General features: G+C 37.5%; 1 protein-coding gene and 1 non-coding gene across 6 annotated transcripts in view; one reads left to right on the forward strand and one right to left on the reverse strand.

Annotated features, from left to right (window-relative positions):
• The window catches only part of DDX60 (DExD/H-box helicase 60), a 110,508-nt gene extending 84,807 nt beyond the window's left edge, over positions 1–25,701 (reverse strand). Inside the window, exons 1-7 of one of the 5 annotated variants that reach the window (XM_055385763.2) lie at positions 25,580–25,701; positions 24,651–24,794; positions 11,020–11,129; positions 10,762–10,831; positions 7,774–7,963; positions 6,147–6,488; positions 2,071–2,187 (exon numbers count right to left, since the gene is read on the reverse strand). In XM_055385763.2, the coding sequence (XP_055241738.2) occupies positions 2,071–2,187; positions 6,147–6,488; positions 7,774–7,963; positions 10,762–10,831; positions 11,020–11,023 (723 nt within the window). In that variant the 5' untranslated portion in view covers positions 11,024–11,129; positions 24,651–24,794; positions 25,580–25,701. Of the gene's footprint in view, positions 1–2,070; positions 2,188–6,146; positions 6,489–7,773; positions 7,964–8,861; positions 8,998–10,761; positions 10,832–11,019; positions 11,130–17,988; positions 18,068–18,436; positions 18,788–24,650; positions 24,795–25,579 lie in introns of those variants that run through there. The other 4 variants (XM_055385761.2, XM_055385762.2, XM_031010494.3 and 1 more) reach the window with 4 other exon arrangements.
• LOC115934500 (small nucleolar RNA U13) lies at positions 10,457–10,560 on the forward strand. Its single transcript, XR_004070291.1, has one exon. It is a non-coding gene; the product is annotated as a small nucleolar RNA U13 (small nucleolar RNA).
• Positions 25,702–26,020: the final 319 nt, after the last annotated feature.

Consider the following 26,020-nt stretch of genomic DNA (forward strand, 5'->3'; position numbering starts at 1 on the left):
GCTATGGCTGGGTGCGGTGGCTCACACCTGTAATCCCAACACTTTGGGAGGCCGAGGTGGGCAGATCACGAGTTCAGTAGTTCAAGACCAGCCTGGCCAACATGGTGAAACCCCGTCTCTACTAAAAATACAGAAATTAGCCAGGCATGGTGGCGGGCACCTGTAGTTCCAGTTACTTGGGAGGCTGAGGCAGAAGAAGTGCTTGAACCTGGGAGGTGGATGTTGCAATGAGCCGAGATCATGCCACTGCACTCCAACCTGGGGGATGAATCGAGACTCTGTCTCAAAAAAAAAAAAAAAAAAAAAATAGAAGCTACGATCTATGTGTTTAACACCAGAATGTGTGTGTGTGTGTGTGTGTGTGTGTGTGTGGGTGTGTAGTGGAAGTGTTTCCTATACCTTTCACATACCTTTCAAAATGAACATAATTAAAAACAACCAGGAAATAGGTGGGAGGGACCAAGATGAAATACAAACACTAACCAATGACTGTAACTGTATTACATAATAAAGGATAACATAACCACACCAAAGGAGGTGGGTGAGAAAGTCACTAGCCTGAATAACTTTGGAAACAGTATATTAACATATTCTATGGCTACAGTTAAAAAAGAACTGCACATAAATCTTATAATCTCATTGACTTTTTCTCACAGGTATGGTTAGCAATTACAAAATTACTATACGGAGGGAGATAATAGACACGGGGGCTTCAAAACGGGGTGAGTCAGAGGGGAGTGATGGTTGAAGAGTTACCTGCTGAGTACAACATTGGGTGATGGGTACACTAGAAAACCAAACTTCAACATTATGCAACATATTCATGTAACAAACCTGCATGTGTATTCCCTGAATCTATAAAAATCAAAATAAATAAAATAAAATGACTTTCTGTGTGTATAAAAATTGAACAAAAAAGTGAATATATTGTAGATAATGAAAGCTGGATTTCTCATGATTGAAGAGAGAAATTAAAAATAAAGAAAGGGGAGGGGTAAAATAAACCATTATGGATTTGGATCCTAGTTCAATTTGCTGAAAAGCCCTAGTAGCAATGACACCCCAGTAGCAGTTCACCAACAAAGTTTTCAGATCTGAACTTCTAAATGCCTTCTTCCTTGGCAAAGTAGTTAATTTCAGGGGTGGGGCAGGGAAAATACAAGATGAGACTGGACCATCTTGTGATTTCAGAAAGTTAGAAAGCACAGAAAGATGAGGGCTTGTAAAAGAACACAGGCGCCAACCTAAAAGGGCTTCTAATGTTCAAACCTGGAATATTTTGAGCTCCAAAATAATTATAATGTTGGATTTTAACCTGTAATATAAAATGAATATATTTATCCATACTGACATAAATAAACAAATAAATGGCAGCACTAGGACAGCTGTTGTCCCTTACGGTGGAATTCCAAGGAAAGAGTGAAATAAAAAATCACCATTAGGCAAAAACATCAATAATTATTGTTGCAGACAAGATCCACGGTGGACATTAAAGTGAATCAACTAAAGTTTGAGAACAGGATCTGCATAGTCACAAAGCATGTCCTTCAAGATTTATTAACTACAAAGGGAAGATAGTAACTTCACAGTAGAGAAAACTGTCAGGCACCAACTTAACTAATGCTCAGACATATTGTTAGGATGTACTGAGGACCCAAGATTAATTCAGTGACATTCTGGCCAAAGATGTATAACCTCATTACTGATTCGCAGTCTTCAAAAATGTCAAGGTCATGAAAGACAAGAAAAGACTGAGAAACTGTTACAGACTGGGGGACACTCAAAAGTGTGACTGGCAACTGAATGGTTGTGGTATCCTGGACTGGATCCTGAAATAGCAAAGAGACATGAGTGGAAAAGTCAGTGTAATTGGAATAAGGTCTAAAGTTTAGTTAATAGGATTGACACAATGTTAATTTCCTGGTTTTCATAAATGTTCCGTGGTTATTTAAGATGTTAACATTAGGAGAAGCTGGATGAGAAGTATATGAGAACTCTGTATGATTTTTGCAACTTTTCTGTAACTAAAAACTTAGTTCAAATACAAAGCTTTTTAAAATGTTTTGTTACCTCTTCCATAATATTATTCCATTTTAAACTTCCAAAAAGAGGTGCTAATGCTGAAAGCTTAAATCTTTCCAACTGGTTAAGCAGGGTTGTATAAGCATCTTTAATGTTCTGCTTATTCTGTAAAATAAAGAAAAATCAGAAAAATTGTTATAAATAAAATATGTAGTTATTTTCCAACTATAGAAAATTACATATTTTAGATATAATTATGTTACGATATATTTCTAAGGAAAAAAATATGCCAATGTAATTGTAAGTTTTAAACCCCATTGAACATCACTATTGTGTCTTTGAAAGTTAATTTTTGCCTAGGAATATAGCGTATTTTGTTTTTTAACAGCTTCATAAAAGTATAATTAACATAACATAAAATTCCTTCATTTTGTTACAATTCAATGGCTGTTAGTAAATTTATCAACTTTGGAACCAATATCACAATCTAATTTTAGAACACTTCCAGCACCCTCCAAAACACCGTCATCCCCATTTAATGCCATATATTTTAACAAATTTCAAACATACACATGAATGAAAGATAGCATAACCCCCTTTCAGGTACCTATCACCCAGCAGCAGCCATTTTCAATATGCATTGTATTTTCAATCGTATTTCACATAATCCTCAAATTGACTAATAACATAACTTCTTTAAGGTGAATATTCAACAAATTAGGAAATAGATTTTAACAAAAATAAAATCCTTCATTAAAAAAATTATTCAGCCGGGCGCGGTGGCTCACACCTGTAATCCTAGCACTTTGGGAGGCAGAGGCAGGCAGATCACGAGGTCAGGAGATCGAGACCATCCTGGCTAACATGGTGAAACCCCATCTCTACTAAAAATGCAAAAAATTAGCCAGGCATGGTGGCAGGTGCCTATAGTCCCAGCTGCTCAGGAGGCTGAGGCAGGAGAATGGCGAGAACCCGGGAGGCGGAGCTTGCAGTGAGCTGAGATCACACCACTGCACTCCAGCCTGGGCGACAGAGCAAGACTCTGTCTCAAAAAAAAAAAAAAAAAATACTCTTAAGGAAAGACTCCACAGTGTGTAGGTACTGTTAAAACTCAGATTTAGAAATTGCTGTAACAGAGTAAAATGAGAAAATTAATAACAGTACTTCCTTCCAATATAAAAATGAATCCCAGGGCTATTCCTGCTCAGAGTAGGCAACCAGAATTGAAAATAGTTTAATAATAGTCAAGAGCCACATAACAATGTTTCTTTCAGCCACACTTATATGTTGGTGATCCCATAAGATTATAATGGAGCTGAAAAATTTCTACTGCCTAGTGATGTCATAGTGATGTCATAACACCACAGTGCAATGCACTACTCAAGTGTTCATGAGGCTGGTGTAAACACACTTACTGTGCTGCCAGGCATATAAAAGTACAGCATAGGCTGGGCGTGGTGGCTCACGTCTGCAATCCCAGCACTTTGGGAGGTCAAGACGGGCAGATCATGAGGTCAGGAGTTCGAGACCAGACTGGCCAACATAGTGAAACCCCGTCTCTACTAAAAATACAAAAATTGGCCCAGCATGGTGGTGCATGCCTGTAGTCTCAGCTACTTGGGAGGCTGAGGCAGGAGAATCGCTCGAACCCAGGAGGCAGAGGTTGTGGTGAGCCGAGATCGCACCACAGCACCCCAGCCTGGGCAACAGAGCAAGGCTCTGTCTCCAAAAAAACAACAATAAAAAAAGTACAGCATATACAATTATGTACAGTATATAATACTTGATCATGATAAAAATGACTGCTACTGACTTATGACTTACTGTACTATGCGAATTTTTTATTATTATTTCAGAGTATACTCTTTTCACTTGTATTTTTAAAACAGCTGCCAAACAGCCTCAGGAGGCCCTTAAGGAGCTATTCCAGAAGAAGGCATTGTTATCATAGAAGATGACAGCTCCATGTGTGTTACTGCCCCTGAAGACTTTCCAGTGGGACAAGATCTGGAGGTGGAAGACAGTTGATGTTGATGATCCTGACCCTGTGTATGCCTAGGCTAATGTGTGTGTTTGCATCTTTTTTTCTTTTAAGAAAAAAGCTTAAAAAGTACATATTTTAATAGAAAAAAAGCTGACAGAATAATGATATAAAGAAAGAAAGGCCAGGCACAGTGATTCACACTTGTAATCTCAGCATTTTGGGAGGCTGAGGCAGTCAGATTGGTTGAGCCCCAGAGCTTGAGACCAGCCTGGGCAACATGGCAAAACCTCGTCTCTATAAAAAATACAAAAATTAGCTAGGCATGGTGGTGTGCACCTGTAATCCCAGCCACTCGACAGGCTGAGGCGGCAGGATCACTTGAGCCCAAGACGTGGAAGCTGCAGTGAGCTGTGATCACATCACTGCACTCCAGCCTGAGTGACAGAGTGAAGACTCTGTCTCAAGAAAAATAAAGAAGGAAAATATTTTTGTACAGTTGTATAATGTGTTTGTACAGCTGTCAAAAATTTTTTGAAAATTAAAATTCACAAAATAAAAAATTACAGTAAGCTAATGTTAATGTATTAAATAAAAAAGTATTTTTTAAATAAATTTAATGTAGCCAAAGTGAATACTGTATATATTAATAACATCTACAGTGGTGTACAGTAATGTCCTAAGCCTTCACATTCACTCGCCAGTCACTCACTGACTCACCCAGGGCAACTTCTGGTCCTGCAAGCTCCATTCATGGTAAGTACCCTATACAAGTGTATCATTTTTAATCTTTTATACCATTTTCGAATGTACCTTTTCTATGTTTAGATATGCTTAGATACACAAATAATTATCATTGTGTTACAAGTACCTAGAGTACTCAATACAGTAACATGCTGTATAGGTTTAGCCTAGGAACAGTAGGCTACATCAGATAGCCTAAGGGTGTCATAGGCTATACCATCTAGCTTTGTGTCTGTACACTAACGATGTTTACACAACAGTGAAATCGTCTAATGATGCATTTCTTGGAATGTATCCATGTGATGCATGACTGTACTAACTAAAGCAATACAAACTAGCTTATTTTATGGCAACCATGTGGATATTTCCAAATACATGAGGAGTATGACATAATTCTCAAACAGTGACAAATGTTAATTGTCTCAAAAATGATTTTGATGAATTAAAGAATGGCCCTCATATTCACAATTCACCATCAGTAGTGAAAAATAAGCAGAAACTGGATGTATTTATAATTTTATAAATAAATTTAGTAATTTATAAATAGCTATATTATTTAATGTACTAATTTTATTAATTTACTATATGGTACTGTATTGTTTTATTTATAATTTATTATGTAAATAAATTTATTATAATTTCTATTATATATTATATTATTATAGCTATCATTTATTTTATACATATAGTAATTTATAAATACATCCGTATGCATATTTACTCCCAAAATTTCAATACAATAATTGTCATATATACTAATGTATCAAAATAATAACATCATGGAATTCGAACTCTAAGAACTTTGAAAATTCTCCTATTGATTACTTAATAATAAGAAATAAGCTTATTTCAGTTATTTTCCTTCTTTATTGACCTTCTCCATTGTTTTCTTATTAAAGGCTACCATATTAATAGCATTTTGTCAATATGTCTCAGCAACAGGGGCGTAATTTTTGCCTAATTCCATGCATTTCTGGCCTTCAATACCTTGAGGTCAACATATTATGCAGCGGTTAAGGACACAGGGGCTTGAGTCCAACTGTGTCTTTTCAAATCCATGTTCTACTATTCATTTGGTGTGTTTGGTGAGCAGATTACTGATTCTAGTACCTATTTCATCACTGTAAAATACAGACAATACTTAAAACCTACCTTATAAGATTGGTTTTAAGGTTAAATAAAAATTATTCATGAGAAATACCAAGCACAATTTTATAACAATAAGTGTTTGATAAATGACTGCATTTGCATTATCATTATTTACTTAATATTATTAATTGTTATACCTATCTGTTAAGCCTCTGATAATTTCCTAGAGGAGGAGGAGAAAAAACTGAGTCAAGTAACTTAGAACATTTTGAAAATTTCTAGAAGAAATTGTCTTTTGGATGTGAATTACCTTCCAGGAAAAAATCTGGTGTCTGTACATGCTTGGAAGAAGGTATGCATAAAGGCGAAGAACATCAGATTCTTGCCCTGAGGAAAGTACAACGTTGACCTTCCTTGCCCAAGAATGAATGATTAAAAAGTTGAAAAGCTGTGTTTGTAGATCGTTCAGGCCTTCGTCTGCAACTATCAGGAAATATGGGTAACTCTCTTCCAAGAAACTTCCCCACTCTTTTGATAAGCATCTCGAAAATGTTGTTCGAACATCAATGGTGGTATTCTTCTGAAGATGAAGAATTAAAGCAGTTCTCAAAGAAAGAAGTTCAGGGAAGTTGAAATACGCATACTCGGCATCCTGTGGAGGAGGAGGTGAAGTACATTTTATTTCAAAATTATCATTTAATCATTTAGTTGGCTAACACATCATTAAAGGCACTGAAGGAATAAAATCCAACAGTTTTGTTCTGTCTGATGGTCGGGGAATAGACCCCTAAACTTTACTACCATCTTACAGATATTTGCTGAAAAAAATCACAGTTTGGATTTAAATGCATGTGTCTCCTTTAAGCAGGCACTTAATACTCGGAGCTTATCATGCTTACCCTTCCCACTTTCTAATTCTTTTCCTCTCCAATCTCATTTCAGAAAGAAAAAGAACAGAAAGCAAGTGGTAGATATAAATCATCTGCATCAGAAAGCTGAGGTGAACCACTGTGTTTTAGAGGATTGCTCCAGGTTACTGCAACCCTCCTTAAGCAACTGAGATTGTCTCGGCATAACAAAATCGGGGCAACCAACTAGATTGTAAACATTAGATCGGAAGCCTAGCTCTTTATGCAAAACATGGCTGGCAAGCATTCAGCCATGTTCAGAAATGTAACAATAATTGAGACTGCAAAATGACTGAAAAGACCCACACCAAAGCTCTTTACCTTTAGGTATAGGATTAGGAAGGGTGGTAGTGGTTATACATATCTTTATTTGAAATTGTTAAAAATTATATTAATTATATTCATAATAAAAAAGCAAACCAAAAATAGTATTATTTTGGAAATACCTCGAACAAACCATCATAAAACATTGATTATTATTGTTAGAGACTGGGTCTCACTATGTCACCCAGGCTGAAGTGCAGTGGCGTGATCATGGCTCGCTGCAGTGTCAAACTCCTGGGCTCAAGTAATCCTCCCACCTCAGCCTCCCGAAGTGCTGGGATTACAGGCATGCACCACTGTGCCCAGCCAACAAAGCATTATTAATGACTGTCCCTAGGCTCAGATATATTTTCCTCTGGGCTCATATAAATTGCCTGCTGAGTTTTGAAAACAGAAGTAGTTCTCAGAGCAGGAGAACTAGAATCCAGAGTTCAACTGGGCCGCTATTGAGGAGCTTTCTCATCCTCTCTCATGATCCCGTGTGTCCTTACAATAAAGTTCTCTTCATTCAAATAAAACATAATCTCAATTGTGGTGATTTCTGAATACTGGGATTGTGGGTAATTTTTTCTCTTTTTTCCTTTCAATTTTCTGAACTGTTATAGATATAATCTACTTTGTAATAAGAAAAATATATATATAATAATTTAGGAAATTTTAGTTTTAGTTCTCATATTATAGAAAAGAACTCAACTGTCATGTTACCTTGAAGAAAACTATGGTGAATTGTCCTCCTTTGCTAATAAGATCCACAAGATAGCATTCAACCAGATAGAAGAAATGGAGGTTCTGCCCAGGCTTAAATGATATCTCACAGATACATGTGATAAGTAATGAATCCCCATCAATCAAAAAAAATTCAGATTCAACAAAATCATTGAATAAACTGGAATATCTAAAATGAAAAACAGTTAAAACAAAAATCACATATGCATTAAATCATGTTCCAAAAAGGCATCGTTCTTATTAGCTCATTATCATTATCATCAATAGCTAAATTTGCTGAGTTGTCTCATGGCAGTGTCTACACTAAGGCTTTTCAAATATATCTACATTCACAACTATCCTTCACAGGAGAAAGGCAGGATTATTCACATCTTAGGCTCAGAGAGCAAAGTATCCAAAGCCATATGGCACAGCCTGATTGGACCATGAATATAGTACTTGTACCCTGCATATAAACCTAAATTATATATATTTTATGCTTAATCAACCTCAGCCCCTTACAAGTGGATTCACTGACGGCTATTGATAAATTAAGCAAAAGGAAACTGTTTCCATTCACTGTCATATAGCTCTAAAAGTGCTGTGTTGAACAATCATATATACATATATATAATAGTGTACATAGTTCTATATACTGTTATATATAATATTCTATAATATATATAGATATATATTATATATGTATATATATTATACATAGATACACACCAATATAAATACTGATACATATATATATACTGATAAATGTATACTATATATTCAATAAATATATTAGAAAAATTTGTGAAAATTTGTGACTATTTGAAAAAACTCTCAAACCGTGCAGCCTACAAATATGAAAAAAATTTTAAGTTACCTATGTCACGAATGCATAAAGTATATGTAGTCTATTTTAGCATTTACTGCCATAAAATATACACAGATCTATTGTAAAAGTTAAAAATTATCTAAACTTATGCACGCACTTATAGACTATACATGGCACCTTTCAGAGTTGAGAGAAGTGTAAACAAATGTTATGCTGCACTATTAAATCATAACTGCATAAAATGAACTCTAGTACATACGGTACTACTGTAATAACTTTGTAGCCACTTCTTGTTGTATTGTGGTAAGTTAGCAGCTCCTCTCCAGTAAACTGCTCTCCAAACACAATAAAAAGTGATCTCTCATGGTTCTTGCGTATTTTTCCATCATGTTTATTGCAATATCATAAACCCTAAATAAAACCATGGAACCCATATGAAGTGCCATTAGTGATGCCAGAAGTGTTCCCAAAAAGCAGAGAAAGTCATGACATTACAAGAAAAAGTTGAATTGCCTGATGTGTGTCATAGATTGATGCTTGCAGCTATAGTTGCCCACCACTTCCAGATAAATAAACCTAATGTAACGACCATTGTAAAAAAAATTTTTTAAAGAAATGAGTGAAGGTATTGTTGCAGCAGTCATAAAAATCTTGCATTTTTTTGTGAAAGGCTTTTTTTTTTATCTCGCACTGAAAATAGAGCTTTTATGTGGGTGTGGGATTATCTAAAAAGCAAATTTATAGACTCTAATATGATTCAAGAAAAAGCAAAGTATACGACAAAGCAAAAGGAAGACGAAATATCTAAAACTGGAAAATCTAATGCCAGCACAATATGGTTTGACAATTTTGGAAAGAAGTTTGGCTTTAAAAATGTCAAGATAACAAGAGAAGCAGTTTCAGCCAACTAAGAGACAGAAGAAAATCATTGAGGGGAAAGAATATCTGCTTGAATAGGTTTTTAATGCAAATGAAATTATTCTGGAAAAAAAAGTCACAAATAATATTTATTAGTACAAAACAAAAGTGAGCACCAGGATTTAGGGCAGGAAGGGATAAGCTAACTCTACTGTATTGTGCAAAGGCAGTTGGTTTTATCTTCAGGCCTGTCTTTATCTGTAAAGCTGCCAACTCCTGAGACTCGAAGGGAAAAGATAAACACCAGCTGCCAGTCTCTCAGATGTACAACAAAAAGTCCTGGACATTGAGGACACATTTTCCGAATTAGTTAAATTGATACTTTGTCCCTGAAATCAGGAAGTACCTTGCCAGTGAGGGAGACTGCTTTTCAAAGTACTTTTGATACTGGACAATGTCCCTGGCCGCCTAGAACTCCATGAGTTCAACACAATGATGTTGAAGTGGTCTACTCGCCCCCAAACAAAATGTCTTTAATTCAGCCTTTAGATCAGAGTGTCATAACAACCTTTAAGGCTCATTACACACAGTAATCTATGGAAAGAATTGTCAATGCTATGGAAGAGAACCCTGATAGAACATCATGGAAGTCTGGGGGGATGGCACCATTGAAGATGTCACTATTGTTACGATCCACTCCCACTTAATAAATACATTTTTGCTTCCTTATGATTTTCTTAATTTTCTATACTAAGACCAGAGAAACAAGAGGGCAGGCAAGCCTTTGAAGGCATGTTTTGGGATTTTCTCTTCATCCCAGAATCAAATATTAGCCATTGAAGAATTTTAAGCAGGTGGCATTACGATGGGCTTTGCATTTGGAAAAGACTAGTCCAGCTACAAGATAGACAATAGATAGGATGGGTGCAAACTTCTTGGTAGAACAGAGAGAAAGCTATTGCAGTTAAGTTTTGGAGGAGTAAAAAGTTAAACACCATCCTTTTGTAGTTCATAAATGTGATGATTGGGTTTTCATGTGTATGTGTTGGATGTGCCCTACTCAACCCTTGTTACAAAGTTATCTCATTATCTGTCTGGCATGAATTTAAAAAAATATATAAAAATTAATTAACAATAATTTTTAAAAAGTTAAACATGGATTCTCAACTGCATAGTTGTTCAGTGCCCTTAGCCCCTACATTGTTCAATGGTCAACTGTCTATAAATCAGCATAAGGCCAAATAGACATACAGGGAACATAAGCTATGATTTCCCGTCTTTATTACTATAATAATACTCACTCAGCTTTTGGCATTTCATTCAAAATTAACTGGGACATTTTCTGTGAAAATGTTGTAAGAACATTTCTTTCTAAATTTAAAAAAAAAGAGAGAAAGAGAATGGGTTATTTTTCAATTGGTCCTTTTTACAGGAGCTATCATTTAGTTATTATTCAAGAAAGTAAAACAGTAATGTGGTTATTTTAATTCCATTAAATCTATGTAGTTTACAGAGTAACATTGTTTTATAATCTATAAATATTTTAAGTGGAAAATTACCCATTCTTGCTGCTGCCTGTGCCTCCAACCTGAACTGGCAAGTATTAAAGGTAGCAAATACCCTTTACTTTGGTACCTCTAAGTGGCAGTTCTTAATGAAAATGGCAGTCCTGCAAAAAAAGAAAAGAAAATGAGTCTTTATTCAACAAACATGTATTGAATGACTACTATATGTAAAGCAAAATATTAGACACAAGGAATACAAGAATGAACAAATCAACATTGCTGATGGTTCTCTCAAAGCTTAAAGATAATTATTAATCAGATAATCATAGAAACAATGGAACATTGCAAAAACGACAAAGTCAAGAGGTCAGAGGAAGTTTCCCTAAAGAAATAATGCTTGAGCTGAGTTCTAAGAAATAAACAAGAATTAATTAGGCAAAAAGAGAAAAAGTAGCATTTCTCGCAGAGGAAATACCAGAATACCATGTGTAAAAGCTCAGTGGCATGAAGGGTTGTGGGTGACATTGATTCCAGAAAGAAGCCAGTAGGGCTGGAGTGGAGACCATCAAGGAAAAGACTAGAGAGGACAAGAGAAATAGAAGGACTTGCAGAGCATTTGAAGTCATGTTATAGAATTTTCTTTTCATGCTAGAATGAAAAATTAGCCACTGATGGATTTTAAGCAGGTGGTATTGTGATTGTCTTTGCACTTTGAAAAGATTAGTCCAGCTACAATATAGAGAATAAACAGGATGGGAGTAAGCTTCTTAGTAGAGCAGAAAGAAAGTTACCGTGCAGGAGAGTAATGATGATAATTTGATGTAATATAGTTTGATGGTAGCTGAGATAATAAAGCTGGAGAGATGTGGATCCACTTGAAGGACATTTAGGAGATGAGCTTGACATAATTTGGAACTGGATTGGATGTGGATGGAGAAGAGAGGAAAGGGGGTTGTCAAGGATGACACAAGTTTCTAGCTCAAGTAACAGGATGGATGACTAGGCCATTCCCTGGGCTGGGAATTTTAGAACAAGGCTACATGTCAGGAAAAGATTATGGCTGCATTTGTGAACCACCTGAATTTGACTTGCTTTCAAGATTTCCCATAAGCCATGATATGTAAGTAGTAAAATATACAAGTCTAGAGGACAAATACAAAGTCTGGACTGGATTTGAAGAGGTAAGTAATCTGAGTATTAATGGTAAATGAGGCCATTGGTGTAGATGAGCTTGCTTGGACAGGGAGAGACAGCATCATGGGAGAAGAGTACTAAAAATCCACATTTGAAGATACTAATACTTAATATATCAAGAGAGGAGGAAGAATCTGCAAAGGTAATAGAGAAGAAAATACTAAAGAGGTAGATGAAAATGCACTTGAGCATTTTGTCATGGACACTAAATATTGAGACACTTGCCATTCAATATGTTAGGGCTGTGAAACAGATAGGTAGATACATACATGATTTATGGATAGATAGTAGATAGATTGATTGATATAGATAGATAATGATGGATACACAGATAGATAGATAGATAGATAGATAGATAGATAGATAGATAGATAGATAGATAGAGATGATAGAGAGAGATTCCTATTCCATGATAGTAAGGAACATATAATGGTGATGCACATGCTGATATTAAATATTACAATAATAATGCAAGGAAGTATATGACTGTAATGACAAATAAGTTTAAAGAAAAATGGAATTACTGTGGGCTGGGGAGTTTAGGGACCCTTAATGGAGACACGAGCGTTAAGTATGGTCTCTCACTCACTCAGTTACTATCTTATTTCAAAGATTATAGAGTATCTACACTTTACAAAATATTGTACCTGCTGAAACATATGCAAATATGCATGAAGCATGATTCTGTCCTTGTACAACCCAGTGTAAGTTTAAAGATAACTAAGTGACACATTACATCTAATTTGCTGTGTTCTAGCAGAAATGGCACAGGAAGCCATGAGAGAATTGAGAGGGAGCTCCTAAATCAGAATGAAGGGATCAGGGTCCTGTGTTCTGAGGTTTCAAGAACGGGTTGAAAAGATGATGAAGACTTATGAAAGCATGTTGGGGAAAGTGAGAGATATAGAGAATTACTTTGCAGGTAGCAAAATCAGCATCAGTTTAATGCATAAAGTTGTGAAACTACATGACAAGTCTGAGATCCTATGGGTTGTTCTACATGGCATAGGACAGGGTGACTCATTGGAGATGACATTGGAAAGGTAGGTTAGAACCAGGCTATAATGGGTCTTGTGCCCAGGTAAGGAGATTAGGTATTTTCAAAAAACTCTCCGTCACCCATTTCACGCAATCCTCAACCTCACTAACTGCATTGGCCATACTATCTTTCTTCAACTCTCCAAATTGTACCAAGCTCAAATGGAAAAAAATGGGTCAGTGAGAACTGAACAGGCAAGACAGAATTAACCCCAAGTATATTACAGAAAACTTCAGAAAGGATAGCGTCAGATTCTACAAGATGAAATAAGTTAATTTACAGGTTCCCAGATGTTCACGATGCTCTTAGAGTCTCAGGAATTTTTTTATGCCACTCCTAGGACAAAATCAATACCTAACCGTTTCATTTATTAAGTAGTTAAATACAAACAAATTAATAACTATTTATGTCCTGACAACTTAGAAATTGTTTTAAGAAATAATATACATAGATTAAAAGGAATAATATAGTTTTTATAATGAAATATAACTATGACTGAGACGTGGGTGCCCGTTAAACACTGTGAAACTTTCAACAATAGCTATGGTGACAAAATAAAACTGCGTTAATGGGCAATCCCTCCTTAATTTGACAATCAAGGGATTCCGTAGCCTGCCTATGGGAAGTTTGAGATCCTACAGGTTGCTCTGCATGACATAGGACAGGGTATATAAGACAATGCGTGTAAAGCCTAATAGGCTTTCCTCTTACATGCCCTATACTAAAGTAGGCTTACACACCCTAGGCTTTCCTCTTATATACCCTATACTAGAGCTACCCTATTAACCTCTGCCCCAACACATGCACGCCCTAACACCTAAACAGAATTCACAGTCATTATCCCCACTTCTCTGTCATTTAAGGGAGAGACATGCTAGAGATCCAGCCACCTGTAGTAACTGATGATTGAATACTCACACACACACACACACACACACACACACACACAAATTAGTACCAATAGACATTTGAGGCACACAAAAAAAGCAAAAATAAGAAACCAGATGAATAAGCATGATGCAGAGACAGAAAAGACCTTCAAAATTTTCTAATTACTGCTTTCAAAGAATTAAAAATATTTCTCATAAAATAGTAACAGGCTGCTAGAGAGAGAGAAAGAGAAAAAAGAAAGCATGCAAGTATTCATACACATTTAAAACATAATTTTACAAAGAAGAAAGTCATTGCAGAACAATAAAATGAGCATGCTGGAATTTTTAGTCAGTGATCTGTAGGGTTAAAATCCAGGAAATTTTGTAAAGGATAAAAGTAAAAGACAAAGAGATGAAAAAATTCTAAAAATACTAAAATATCCAGGAATAAGTCAATAAGCTCTTTCTCCCCCTACTAATAATTCTAGTATGAGATAACTAAGATTCCAAAATGAGTGGGGATAAAAATAATCAAAGATATATACTTAAACTAATATACTAATATTAGACTAGAACTAAAGAACAACATAATGTGTTTAGATTGAAATGTTTCTCCAACTACTGAGTAGAAATAATGACAAAAGAGAAAACTACACCTAGGCACAACTTGTTAAAATTGCAGAGCTCCAAGAATAAAGAGAAAGACAGAAAAGGTACAAAGAAATGGAAGTCAGGCCATATGAGAACTGGTTTAAGAAATGAACAATGTTGGCCGACTACTTGCATTTTAATCTTGGTTCTGAAATATACTATAGTTCTATAAGCTTAGACAAGGTATTTACCATCTCTGAGTTTCAATTTACTTATCTATAAAATTGGAACAATAATATTACTCACCTCAGATTGTGTTTTCAAGCTACTTAAATGTATGAACTGATGGATACGAATTGATTAAAATAACACCTGGCACACAGAATTAATTAAAATAAGCAACATTCCTGGATGTTTTCATAAAATAAAGCATTTTCAGATTTCTAAAGGGAAAATAATTTGAATTTAGAATTCTGCATCTAAATAGTGATTCAATTCATGAAGGAGGCAAAAAGATGTAATTAGACTTTTAAGAAGTCATAAATTTCACCAACCATATATCCTTTTTTTATTTTAAGTTCTGAAATACAGGTGCAGAACATGCAGGTTTGTTACATAGATATACATTTGCCATGGTGGTTTGCTGCACCTATCAACCCGTCATCTAGGTTTTAAGCCCCTCATGCTAATTTAGGTATTTGACCTAATGCTCTCCCTCCCTTTGCCCCTAACCCTCCGACAAGCCCCAGTGTGTGAGGTTCCCCTCCCTGTGTCCATGTGCTCTCATTGTTCCACTCCCACTTATGAGTGAGAACATGTGGTGTTTGGGTTTCTGTTCCTGTGTTAGTTTGCTGAGAATGATGGCTTCCAGCTTTATTCATGTCCCTGCAAAGGACACGAACTCATTCTTTTTTATGGCTGCATAGTGTTCCACGGGGTATATGTGCCACATTTTCCTTATCCAGCCTATCATTAATGGGCATTTGGGTTGGTCCCAAGTCTTTGCTATTGTAAATAGTGCTGCAATCAACATACATGTGCGTGTGTCTTTACAGTAGAATGATTTATAATCCTTTGGGTATATACCCAGTAATGGGATTGCTGGGTCGAATAGTATTTCTGGTTCTAGCCATCCTTGAGGAATGGCCATGCTGTCTTCCACAATGCCAACTATATATCTTAAATGATAATTTTATTTAAAGAGATAATACAGAAAATTGGGGAAAACCCATCAAGAATGAAGACAATCAAAAAACCATGAAACTTTGTGTGATTTAGAAAAGTTAAAGGAAGCTATAAAGAAAAACAAGAGAACCCATGGTACTTCGAATTTACAAAAGTCTATTTCAAACAGCAATTTTAACAACATAGAACTACATGTCTTAGCCTAGCAATTCCTAGATTGCTTCTACACTGAGTAATGTGTACATACTCATAATTTTGTCACTGCTGTTTACTTCTTTTTTACTGTTGACTCAACATACAAACAAATCACAAGAATCAAAGTCACAAACTGCTGTAAAATATGATAAACCTTGATAGTATGAAAATAATAATATAATTAACCAACTTGGCAGTTCACAAAGGGATGAATGAAAGAAAAATAAATATGAACGCTAAACTCTTCATCTTTCACAGCAGGATGTCCAGCAATAGCATCTGAAGACAATATATGAAAAAAAATAATGGTTTATGGAATCAAGAAATTATCCTGCTTTTCTTCTAAGTACTGCACCATCGCATTAGCAAAGAGTAGATACAAAAGTGATTCATTTCTAGAAATAATGCAGCTAATAAACACAAAAGGAATGATAGAATTAGAATATCATCATTTTACAACTCCTAATGAATTAACAGATCTTGGTATTTTTAAACGATAGCACAACAAAAATAGAGGCAAGTGTCCACACCATCACTGAAGTATTGTAGTTCCCCCAGCCAAAAATAAAAGAAACCCAAAACTTGGGAGGCCAAGGCGGGCAGATCACCTGAGGTCAGGAGTTCGAGACCAGACTGGCCAACATGGTGAAACCCCATCTCTACTAAAAATGCAAACATTAGCTGGGCATGGTGACAGGGACCTGTAATCCCAGCTACTTGGGAGGCTGAGGCAGAAGAATCGCTTGAACCTGGGAGGCAGAGGTTGCAGTGAACTGAGATCAAGCCACTGCATTCCAGCCTGGGCAAAAGAGCAAGACTCCATCTCAAAAAAAAAAAAAGAAAAAAGAAGAAGAAAAAAAAAAGAAAACCTGAATCTGATCAAAACGCTAGTAGTAATGATTAATTTACAAGAAATTTAGAGGCCAGCAAAATATGTTAAATGACACCACAGGGATTAGGACACATACACTCACACACACGTAAACACATACCCAACAGGACACACACATACAAAAACAAACAAACATAAGACCACAAATCTTACAAACGAATAAATTAAAAGGGGATGAAAGAAATTGCAAGAACCTTATAAGGCTTATCATCCAATCACAGTAGTGTCAGAACCATATTCTGATTCAAACAATCTTAAAAAGGAAGAAGAAAAGAAGAAGGGAGGAAGAGAAATGGAAAAGAGAAAAAAGGAGGGAAGAGGAAAGGCACAAAGGGGAGGTAAAGAGGAAAAAAATGGGGGCAAGGGAAGGGAAAGGAAATCGTGGATTCTGTATTGGAACAGAATGGTGGAGCTACTTGATGAAAGGCATCAAGCTCCTGAAACCCTGCCTGGAGAAGAGCTGGTGGGTTAAAATGGCTTCCAGTACCCGGTATAACCCTCTCCCCTTGAGTGTGGACAGGACCTGTGAATTTAATGGCATAGTCTCTTTAATGATTCGGTTATATTATGTAAGACTTCATCATAGTAGACTCGGGAGATGCCCCCAAAGAAGGCTTATACCTTCTTTAAAGGTACCCTATACCTTCTTTAACGGTATAAGCCACCTTGTTGTGAGAAGGCCACTGTAGCTAAGATCTCAGGGTGAAATCTAAAGACATGGGAACCCCCAGCCAACAGCCATCAAGAAAGCAGGTAACCTCAGTCCTTTAGCTGCAAGAAACTGAATTCTTCCAACAACCTGAATGAGCATCCATGGTGTCCCATGAGACCACAGCTCTGACAAACACCTTGATTTCAGCTCCATGAGATGCTGAGCAGAGAACTCACTTTACCCATGCCTGGGCTTCTGATCCACAGCAATTGTAAAATAATAAACTTGTAATGTTTTAAGCCACTATACCTGCCCCTTGACCAGGAATAAATTAAGTTACTGGAGTAGGAAATAAATTTCTATTGTCTTAAGCCACTGAAATTTAAGGGTGCACAGAAATTACCTGGAGGAATCTTATTAATAAACGCAGATTCTGATTCTACAAGTCTGGAGCAGGGATTGAAGGTGGAAGCTTCTTGCTGCTGTCAATGTACAGGTTTTACTGGCTGTGCTTAGATATGATGTCCCTTAATTTCTCCTCAACCTCCATTACCCAGCTCCCACCTTTGACGGGGACTCCTTAAATGCCTAACTAAGCACTCCTCTCTCTCTCAGACTTCAGGCCTTTCGCGGTTGTCCCTTTCCTCCGCCCCTCCCCGCGCCCGGCCTCCCGGGCCAGCAGGGGGCCCGTGCGCCACTGCTTTGCGATCCCAGGAGGCTCCCCAGATTCCCGCGCCCCGAGCCCAGCATTCCTGGGCCACCTCCCTGTCCGGTCCGTTGAAGAAGACCTAGAACTCCCGCTAGACAGCTCCGCCCCAGGCTCTTCCCAAGGGACATCCCCGGCTCCTCACCGCGGACTCAGGACCGGTGGTGTCCAAAGACCCGCGAGCTGCGCGCCCCGCGGGGAGGGAGTGAAACAGAGACCTAGCGCAGAGCCCAGGTGGAAGTTCCAGGTTACCCCAGACCTGGCCTAGGACTCTGAGCCACCGCTCTGAGCCACCGCAGCCAGTCTTTTATGCATCCGGCAGGAGTTTCGGTTTCCTTTCTCCCCTCAGAAGCACTTAGGTTTCAGTTTCCCTTCAGCACGAATTAGGCGAGGCACTTTCGTGGAAAGTTTAGCATCCTTCACTTCAATCAGAATCTTAAGAAGGGGATCATGGCGAGACGTTAGTTAAAGGGTATGAAGTTACAATAGCTAGGAAGAACCAGTTCTGGTATTCTATTCTGCAGTAGGGTGTGTATAGTTAACAAGAATGCATATTTCAAAATAGCTAGAAGAGAGAATTTTGAATATTCTCATCACAAAGAAATAGTAAAGTTTTGAGGTAATAGATGGGCTAATTATCCTGATTTGATCATCACACAATGTATACATGTATTGAAACGTAACATACCTCAAAAATATATACAATTATTATGCGTCAATTAAAAATAAAATGAAATTAAAAAAACCTTAAAAGAGAGAGACAAAGGCAATAAAAATGGGCTTTGGAATTTGGGCATAAATATAGAGTAAATTGAGGCAGAAAAATTTGTAACATCTAAACAAGATAAAATCAAGAAGAGTTAGAATTTAGAAATAGATAAAATGTGAAAGACACTGTGGAATCTGAAACCCCACAATGAAATGGGAGATCTTGCTGCTTCTACTTGTATGCAAAAAGAAAAAAGAAAGTATGTAACAATACATGAACTTTGAGTTTCTGTTATGAGAAGCTGATGATTACTGTTCTGTATAAACTGTAATTGGTACTTTCATGGGCCAAGAATCAACATTAAAAAATAAATTGAAAATGCAGAATGGTCACATTTATTTGTGCCTTAAATTGATGAAATGTTCTCTTAATTTTTGCCTGTTGATACTTGCAGTGTGGGTTTCGATACTCATCTCCTTTCCTTTCAGTGCCCTAGTATGCTTGATTTCATTAATGCTACAAATATGCATTCATATATTGGAAATAGAAGAGGGTGTGGAGGAAAGACAGCAGTGAATTTGGGTAATCAGGATGATAAGAAGCCACAGGCTGCTTTGTCTACAAGGAAAGAGCCAAGGTCCAGGCACTGCTCCACAGAGAACACAGAACAGAGAGAGTAGTGAATGATACTTTGTCTTGTGAAAAATTAGAGAGTCAAGTTGTTAAAAGAGGGGGATATGGGGAAGGAGGACATTTCTCACATCCATCAGACAATTACTTGTTTATTCATTTGTTTAGAAATTCACGTGTTTGTTAGTGATGAGATTAAGAAAGAAAATAAAAGACTCTAGAATTTAACACATGATTTGTCTTAAATCAGCCAATATTCCTGTCTTCTTCACTGTGATCTCTGATGTACCTGCCTGGGGTAGGCTGAATAATACCCTGCACTCCTCCCTCCAGAAGAGGCCAAAATCCTAATTCCTGGAACCTATGAATACAGTAACTTTCATAGCAAAAGTAACTTTGCAAAATAGATTAAATAAGAATCTTTAGAAGAGGAGATTACCCCTTACCCGGGATTATCCAGGTGGGCCCAAGGTCATCAGAAGGGCCCTTATAAGAGGGAGACAGGAGTTCGAGAGGGCAATGTGATGATAGAAACAGTCAGTGACAGAATGTGGGGACACTACACAGATGGCTTTGAAGACAGTGGAAGGGACCACGGGCCAAGGAGTCAGGTGGTCTCTAGAAACTACCAAAGGCAAGGAAACATTTTTTTTTTCTAGAGCCTCCAGAAATCAGCCCTGATAACACCTTGACTTCAGCCCAGAGAGACTGATTTTGAACCTCTGAGCTCAGAACTGTAAGAGAACAAACTTGTGTGGTATTAAGCCACTAAATTTGTGGTAATTTGTTACAGCAGCCATAGAGAACTAATACAATATTGCAAACTATATTGTAGGAAATGAATAACATATTGGCAAACAGCAGAAATAATGGATTGTGTTATAATAAGAGGTAGAATTAATTCAGACGGCTACTATGTGCTAAGCAATATGCTAATACCATATCAATGATCACAGCAAGTTCATGAGGTATGTACTATGATTTCTGTCATTCTGTATATAAGAAAAATAAAGCTTAGAGGGATAAAACAGCTAGTAAATTATACTAAGATTCAAAACGTGGTCTAACCCAATGGTCTATCTACAACATTCTCTATTACATAATTTCATCAAATGCTTCAAATTCTACAACTGAAAGTGTTTCAGCTAGTGGACAAATGATTTTATTTTGCTTAAATTATAAAGTTTTTTTAGAATATATGATGTTCTACAGTTGTTTCGACTTTCAGTGACCGGATTTATCAGGTGAGAGTTCAAGACAACTTTGACTCATCCTCTTCAATTTTCCACCCCAAAGTATGTAAACACACAGAAACTTTTTTTTTTTTTACTTTTTCACTTCAACAGCCTACTCCCATGACCACACCCTGGACTTTGTTCTGAAGCTTGATAGTCACATACTTTATTTTTCCTTTTAGACCCCTCCCTTTATGCCCTACACTTTAACCTCTGAGGACTCCCAAATGTTTGTCCTATCAGGGTGAGCTCCACGAGCCAACACTTCAACTCTCCTCTTAATTAACATGTTCAACTGCTTGAACCTACTGACTTTCCTCTACACTTGCCTATAATTTGTTAATCCTGATTAATTCAAGTTTTCTTTTCTTTTTGATACCTGGCCACCAAGGGTAATGACCCAGTTAGGATCTCATCAAATGTATTGTTTAACAACACAGCTGATACCTTTTTTTCTGTTCCCCTCAGCCTTCTGCATGTTTCACAATGACAGTTACAATTCAGCACTTTACCATTCTCAAGTCTTTTAAATGATAGTACATCTCTTCTGTTTTCAAGGAGAATTCTCTCCAGCTTTCTGATAACTCCGTATTCCAGTCTCACACAGAGTTTAAGCAGAACACACAGCATGCCACTTACACACAACATAACTAGCCTTCTAGATCTGGGTTTGGATCTCCCCTCAAGCATCCTAGCCCATCATTCTTCAGTTTGTTGTGTATTTTAACATCTCTTTGTCAACTAAAACATAGTGTTCATTCCACTAATAGGTTCAATCAGAACCTATTCAATTCAATAGAATTCAATTCAATAGAATTCAATTCTAATTGAACCTATTGAATTGAATAGGTTCAATAGGTTCAAACTTCCATTTTCAAACAATAACAGAAATGATGTCATGCGCGATTTCAACCCTTCTCTTTTCAGCATGGTGCCCTGTAGTGGTCTTCATCCATTGGCTACACTTCTTCACCTCCCTTCAAATTTCTCAGGCCCATTAGCCTAAATCTGATCTGGAACTGCTCTGTCAAAGATATCCAATGAGGATCCACTAATTGACAAATCCAAACAATGCTTGTTTAGTCCCTGTTTGATTTACTTGCCTCTGTTCAGCATTAGAAAGATAGTTTGTACAGTCCCTCTCTTCCAAAGTGCCTCTTCTCCCTTGATTTCAGTTACAATCTTCTCCTTCAGATCAATTTCTTTTCCCACCTTCTCTGTAAAGATCAGCAGAATCATCACATAACTACTGCTCAAGTTAGAAACCTGGGAGCCATTGTTGCATCCTCACTTCCCTCAAATCCCAGTAAATTCCAACTCCAAACACTTACAGAATCTTGAATCTCTTGTCTCTTCCATTTTTCCAAAGGCTAGAGCAAGCCACATCATTTCTCATCTGGATTATTGAAACAACCTTCTCACTTTCTAACTCCAGTCTGTCCCTCCAATTCATTTTCTACTCTGCTGCATTTTTTCAGCAGGTAAAACTGAGCACATCGAGACCCCATTAAAAAACACTTCAATATATGCTCATTGCTTCTAGATTAAACTTTCCTATCAATATTTCCTCTCTTCTTAGAACACTCCAAATAGTTTATTCACCTCCTCTTCTCTCCATTGGTGAGGGAATGATTCCCACCCTAGGGGAAAGGGATGGCCAGACTCATGGCACTTGACACGGAAGTTTGACAGCAGTTTATTAGTCACATGTCCTCCCAGCCAAGGGAGGAGGAAACTGTGTGCCACACAGGGCCACACTGGGATGGAACTCAGGAGCAAAGTGAAAAAGCAGGGACTATGGGAACCAGGGTCTGCAATTACCAAAGGATGGGGGGAAGCTCCCTGTTTCCCACAGGAGGATGTGATTGTTTGATTGAATAATTTTGCTGGCTGACTAGACAGTGAAAGCCAAAAGTTAAGTGCAACTGGTAGGGCTGATAGAGAAAGAGCTAGGTGGGAAGGCTTTGGAGCTGGGTGCAGAGTATATCTGGTGAGAGCCCAGAACTACTGGTTAGGTCTCTGGGGCCCCAAGAGCCTCAAAGCAGCCTCAACTTTCACATGGAGCAAGCACATGAAATTTTCAGCCTTATGATACAATGCCTTTCTATCCACTTAAAATTTGATGATGTCTGAGACTTACTGAGAGTAGGAGGGCTTTCCTAGGAAGCAAATCATGTATTTGACCAGGAGGGAGAGGATCAAATAGTGAGATGGAAATCAAGAACACAAAATTTAGAGGTGCCCCCATTATGACCAATAAAAACAATTGAGGGACTCCTGTGGCACTGGTATAGGGAGTGCGAGTCCCCAGTGGTTGTGAATTTACATTAATCAATGCATGCATGTAGCAGTGGTGACACCCACGAGGGCATCTATTTGCCACGTTGTAACTTTAATAAGAGCTCTTTGAACTGCCTGTTAGGCCTCTTAAATTAAACTGACTGGTACAGATATATAGGCAAGGTGGAAGTTCCACTGAATGCTTTCTTCAAGAGCCCACTGTTATATATTCTGAGAAGTGAAATGCACCTTTCTCACATTCATTAATGTCTAGAACTCCAAAGGGGATAAGAAATGTCCTTGTGAGGGCTTGTATTATGGCCTTAGTATGTATAGAGGTATCTATTACCTTAATTTATATTTTGGGTATCAGTAAGAAAGGAGATTTCCAGAGTTTTTTATCCCAAAGGAAGGAACTCATAGGCCATGGCCCAAGAATGGCCCAAGATTATGTAACAGTGGACAGATGGGACCAATTCTCAGTGAGGGCATCTAATGCTGAGATGACTTTCAAAGTTTAGCCAACTGTGCTGATGCTTGGGTTCCATCCTCTTTCAGAGACACCCTGGTTAAAGGATGGAAAGTCGCCACATTCCATTGAGCTCTAGCACATATGGTGGTGGTGATTCCATTCATTAAATCTATGAACTCCCATTTCTGTTCACTCAGTTGATCCCAGAGGCTCCCCAGGTAGTGTGGAGGCCTTCTCCAGCAATGTGGCATCTGGCAAGAGACTCAGGACAGGGGAGACCACCTCTTTCTACAAGTGAGCTATGCCAGAGAGCCCAAGTTTGGCTCCATCCTGCATCCAGGAGGCCTTGGTAGCAGAGCCAGGCCGTGGAGTGTTGCTTCCATGACCAAAGCATAATGGGCAACTGGATAGAAAAGGTCACAGGCTTGGGGGCTGTGAGAGCCTCTGTTTTCAAGAGAGCCCAGGATGTGGCCAGTAAAATGCCAACACAATGGTGTACAGTAGAGGGCTGAAGAAGGGCAATATTTTGTATCAGAAGTCCATGGACAAGTTATGGCCATCACAGGTGGTTCAGAGACTTCATGAGGCATGAGAAGAGGTTGTTAAAGCCTCTACAGTGAAGAAGTCCCTGAGGGCACTAACAGAGATGCCTGCCCATTTCAGTTTGGACAGATTTTACAGCATTTGTTGGAGGGGGCCCTGTTTAAGGTGGGCTGATTTGCAAGTAAAAGCATCAGCGAGATTAAGTAAAATTTGTAAATGTGGAATATGTTGCCTCCAGAACCCAAAAGGACTAAAAGATGATAGAGAGGGACAGTTATGTTCCTCTGCTCATCTTGACAGCATCAGAGATGGAGCAGTCCTCAGTTCGCCAAATAATTTTCAGGAATTTAACCAAGGTGGTAGGGTCTTATACTTATGCATGAACCAATGGTCCATCGCCTTTTTAAAGCTCCTTTATGAGTATTTGCATGTCTTGAATGAGTATCCCAAATGAATCTCTGCAGAGGAGGATATCATCAATGTATCATACCTGTGCTTCTGGAGAAGGGTAGAAGCAGTTAAGATCTTGTCTGCAAAGACTGTGTGCAACAGAAGGCTGCTGAGGTATCCATGGATGGCCTGGTAGAGGTGTATTATGTCCCTTCAGAAGTGAAGCCAAACTGCAGTCAAGAGGCTGGTGAAATACACACCGAACAGAAAATGTTAGTGAAATCTATTATAGCAGATTTTTTTAAAAAACAAATTTCTGGTTGGATAGAATCAGTAACTTTTTTTTGAGTATTATGTATGAGAGCCTTAAAGGGGCCCACAGCATTAAGTTTGTGAGGAGCCATTCATTCTTTCAAGGTTTAAGAACACGGCAAATAGGGCTGTTACCCACTGTTACCATATTGTTTTAGTTTTGATTTTTCTCTGACTCCAATGTGATTGTTTCAAGAGCTGTATCTGACATGTGGCTTTGTAAGAAAATTCAATGCTACTTATTTCTCCAGCTACAATAGGTTTTGACAAAGCCCAGATAATTGCATGCTTTCTTAAAATTAGGATGCCAACAATTTTTATTTTTTACAAAGAGAGTTCACTCTCTATTAATTTTGTTTAGGTTTGAATTGTGTAGTCATAACTTCAGTATTAAATTTATAAATCAGAAATAAACCTATGGTATTAATAAATTCATATGTGTATCTATGAAAAAGTGATTACATCAATAACAATTTATTTACAGAAACAAAGAAAACATTTCCTCATTTAAGAATACATTCAAACAAAACCACAGATGCAGGTATAAAATTAAAATGAGTACACTCCATCTGTGATATATCTGCCACAGGCTTTTTCAACACCTGTTGACTGGTCAGTGAGCGGAAACATTGGGGTCTAAGGATATGCCAGTTCCATAGAAATTCTTTCCCCAAATAGTCGTGAACAAACTGCTTGGCCAACAGATACACAACAGACCTCAGGATTTTAAGTTGCAGAGCAACTGTCTTCAGTGGTTGGCATTTCTTAAATATTTAAATCCTTCTTTGGTTCAACAGCTGATTTCCTCCTTTGTCATATTCTTTCCTATTTGTTTTCCCAGGGAGTGACAGCCACATCTTTCCACATTAGACTTCTTGGGTAAGCAGCTTCTGAAATTGTCCCACAGCAGTCCATAGCTGTCCAGCGGTGACCTCTTTGCTTGCAAGTTGGATATCCCTTTTGACAAATATCTCTATGAGGCATGTATAATGTAAACTTTAAGAGAAACAAAACACTGTGCATTTTTAATTATGTCAAATAAGTCTTAAAGCCATTTTAAATGTTCAATTATTTCGGTAGATTTCCCTTTTCCCTTTAGTGGAGAAAAATAAATAAAATAATGTAGAAAATCAAACTGTTTCATCTAGTCAATATGTT

The sequence above is a fragment of the Gorilla gorilla genome, chromosome 3 (assembly GCF_029281585.2).
Source record: "Gorilla gorilla gorilla isolate KB3781 chromosome 3, NHGRI_mGorGor1-v2.1_pri, whole genome shotgun sequence".
NCBI classification, from domain to species: domain Eukaryota; kingdom Metazoa; phylum Chordata; class Mammalia; order Primates; family Hominidae; genus Gorilla; species Gorilla gorilla.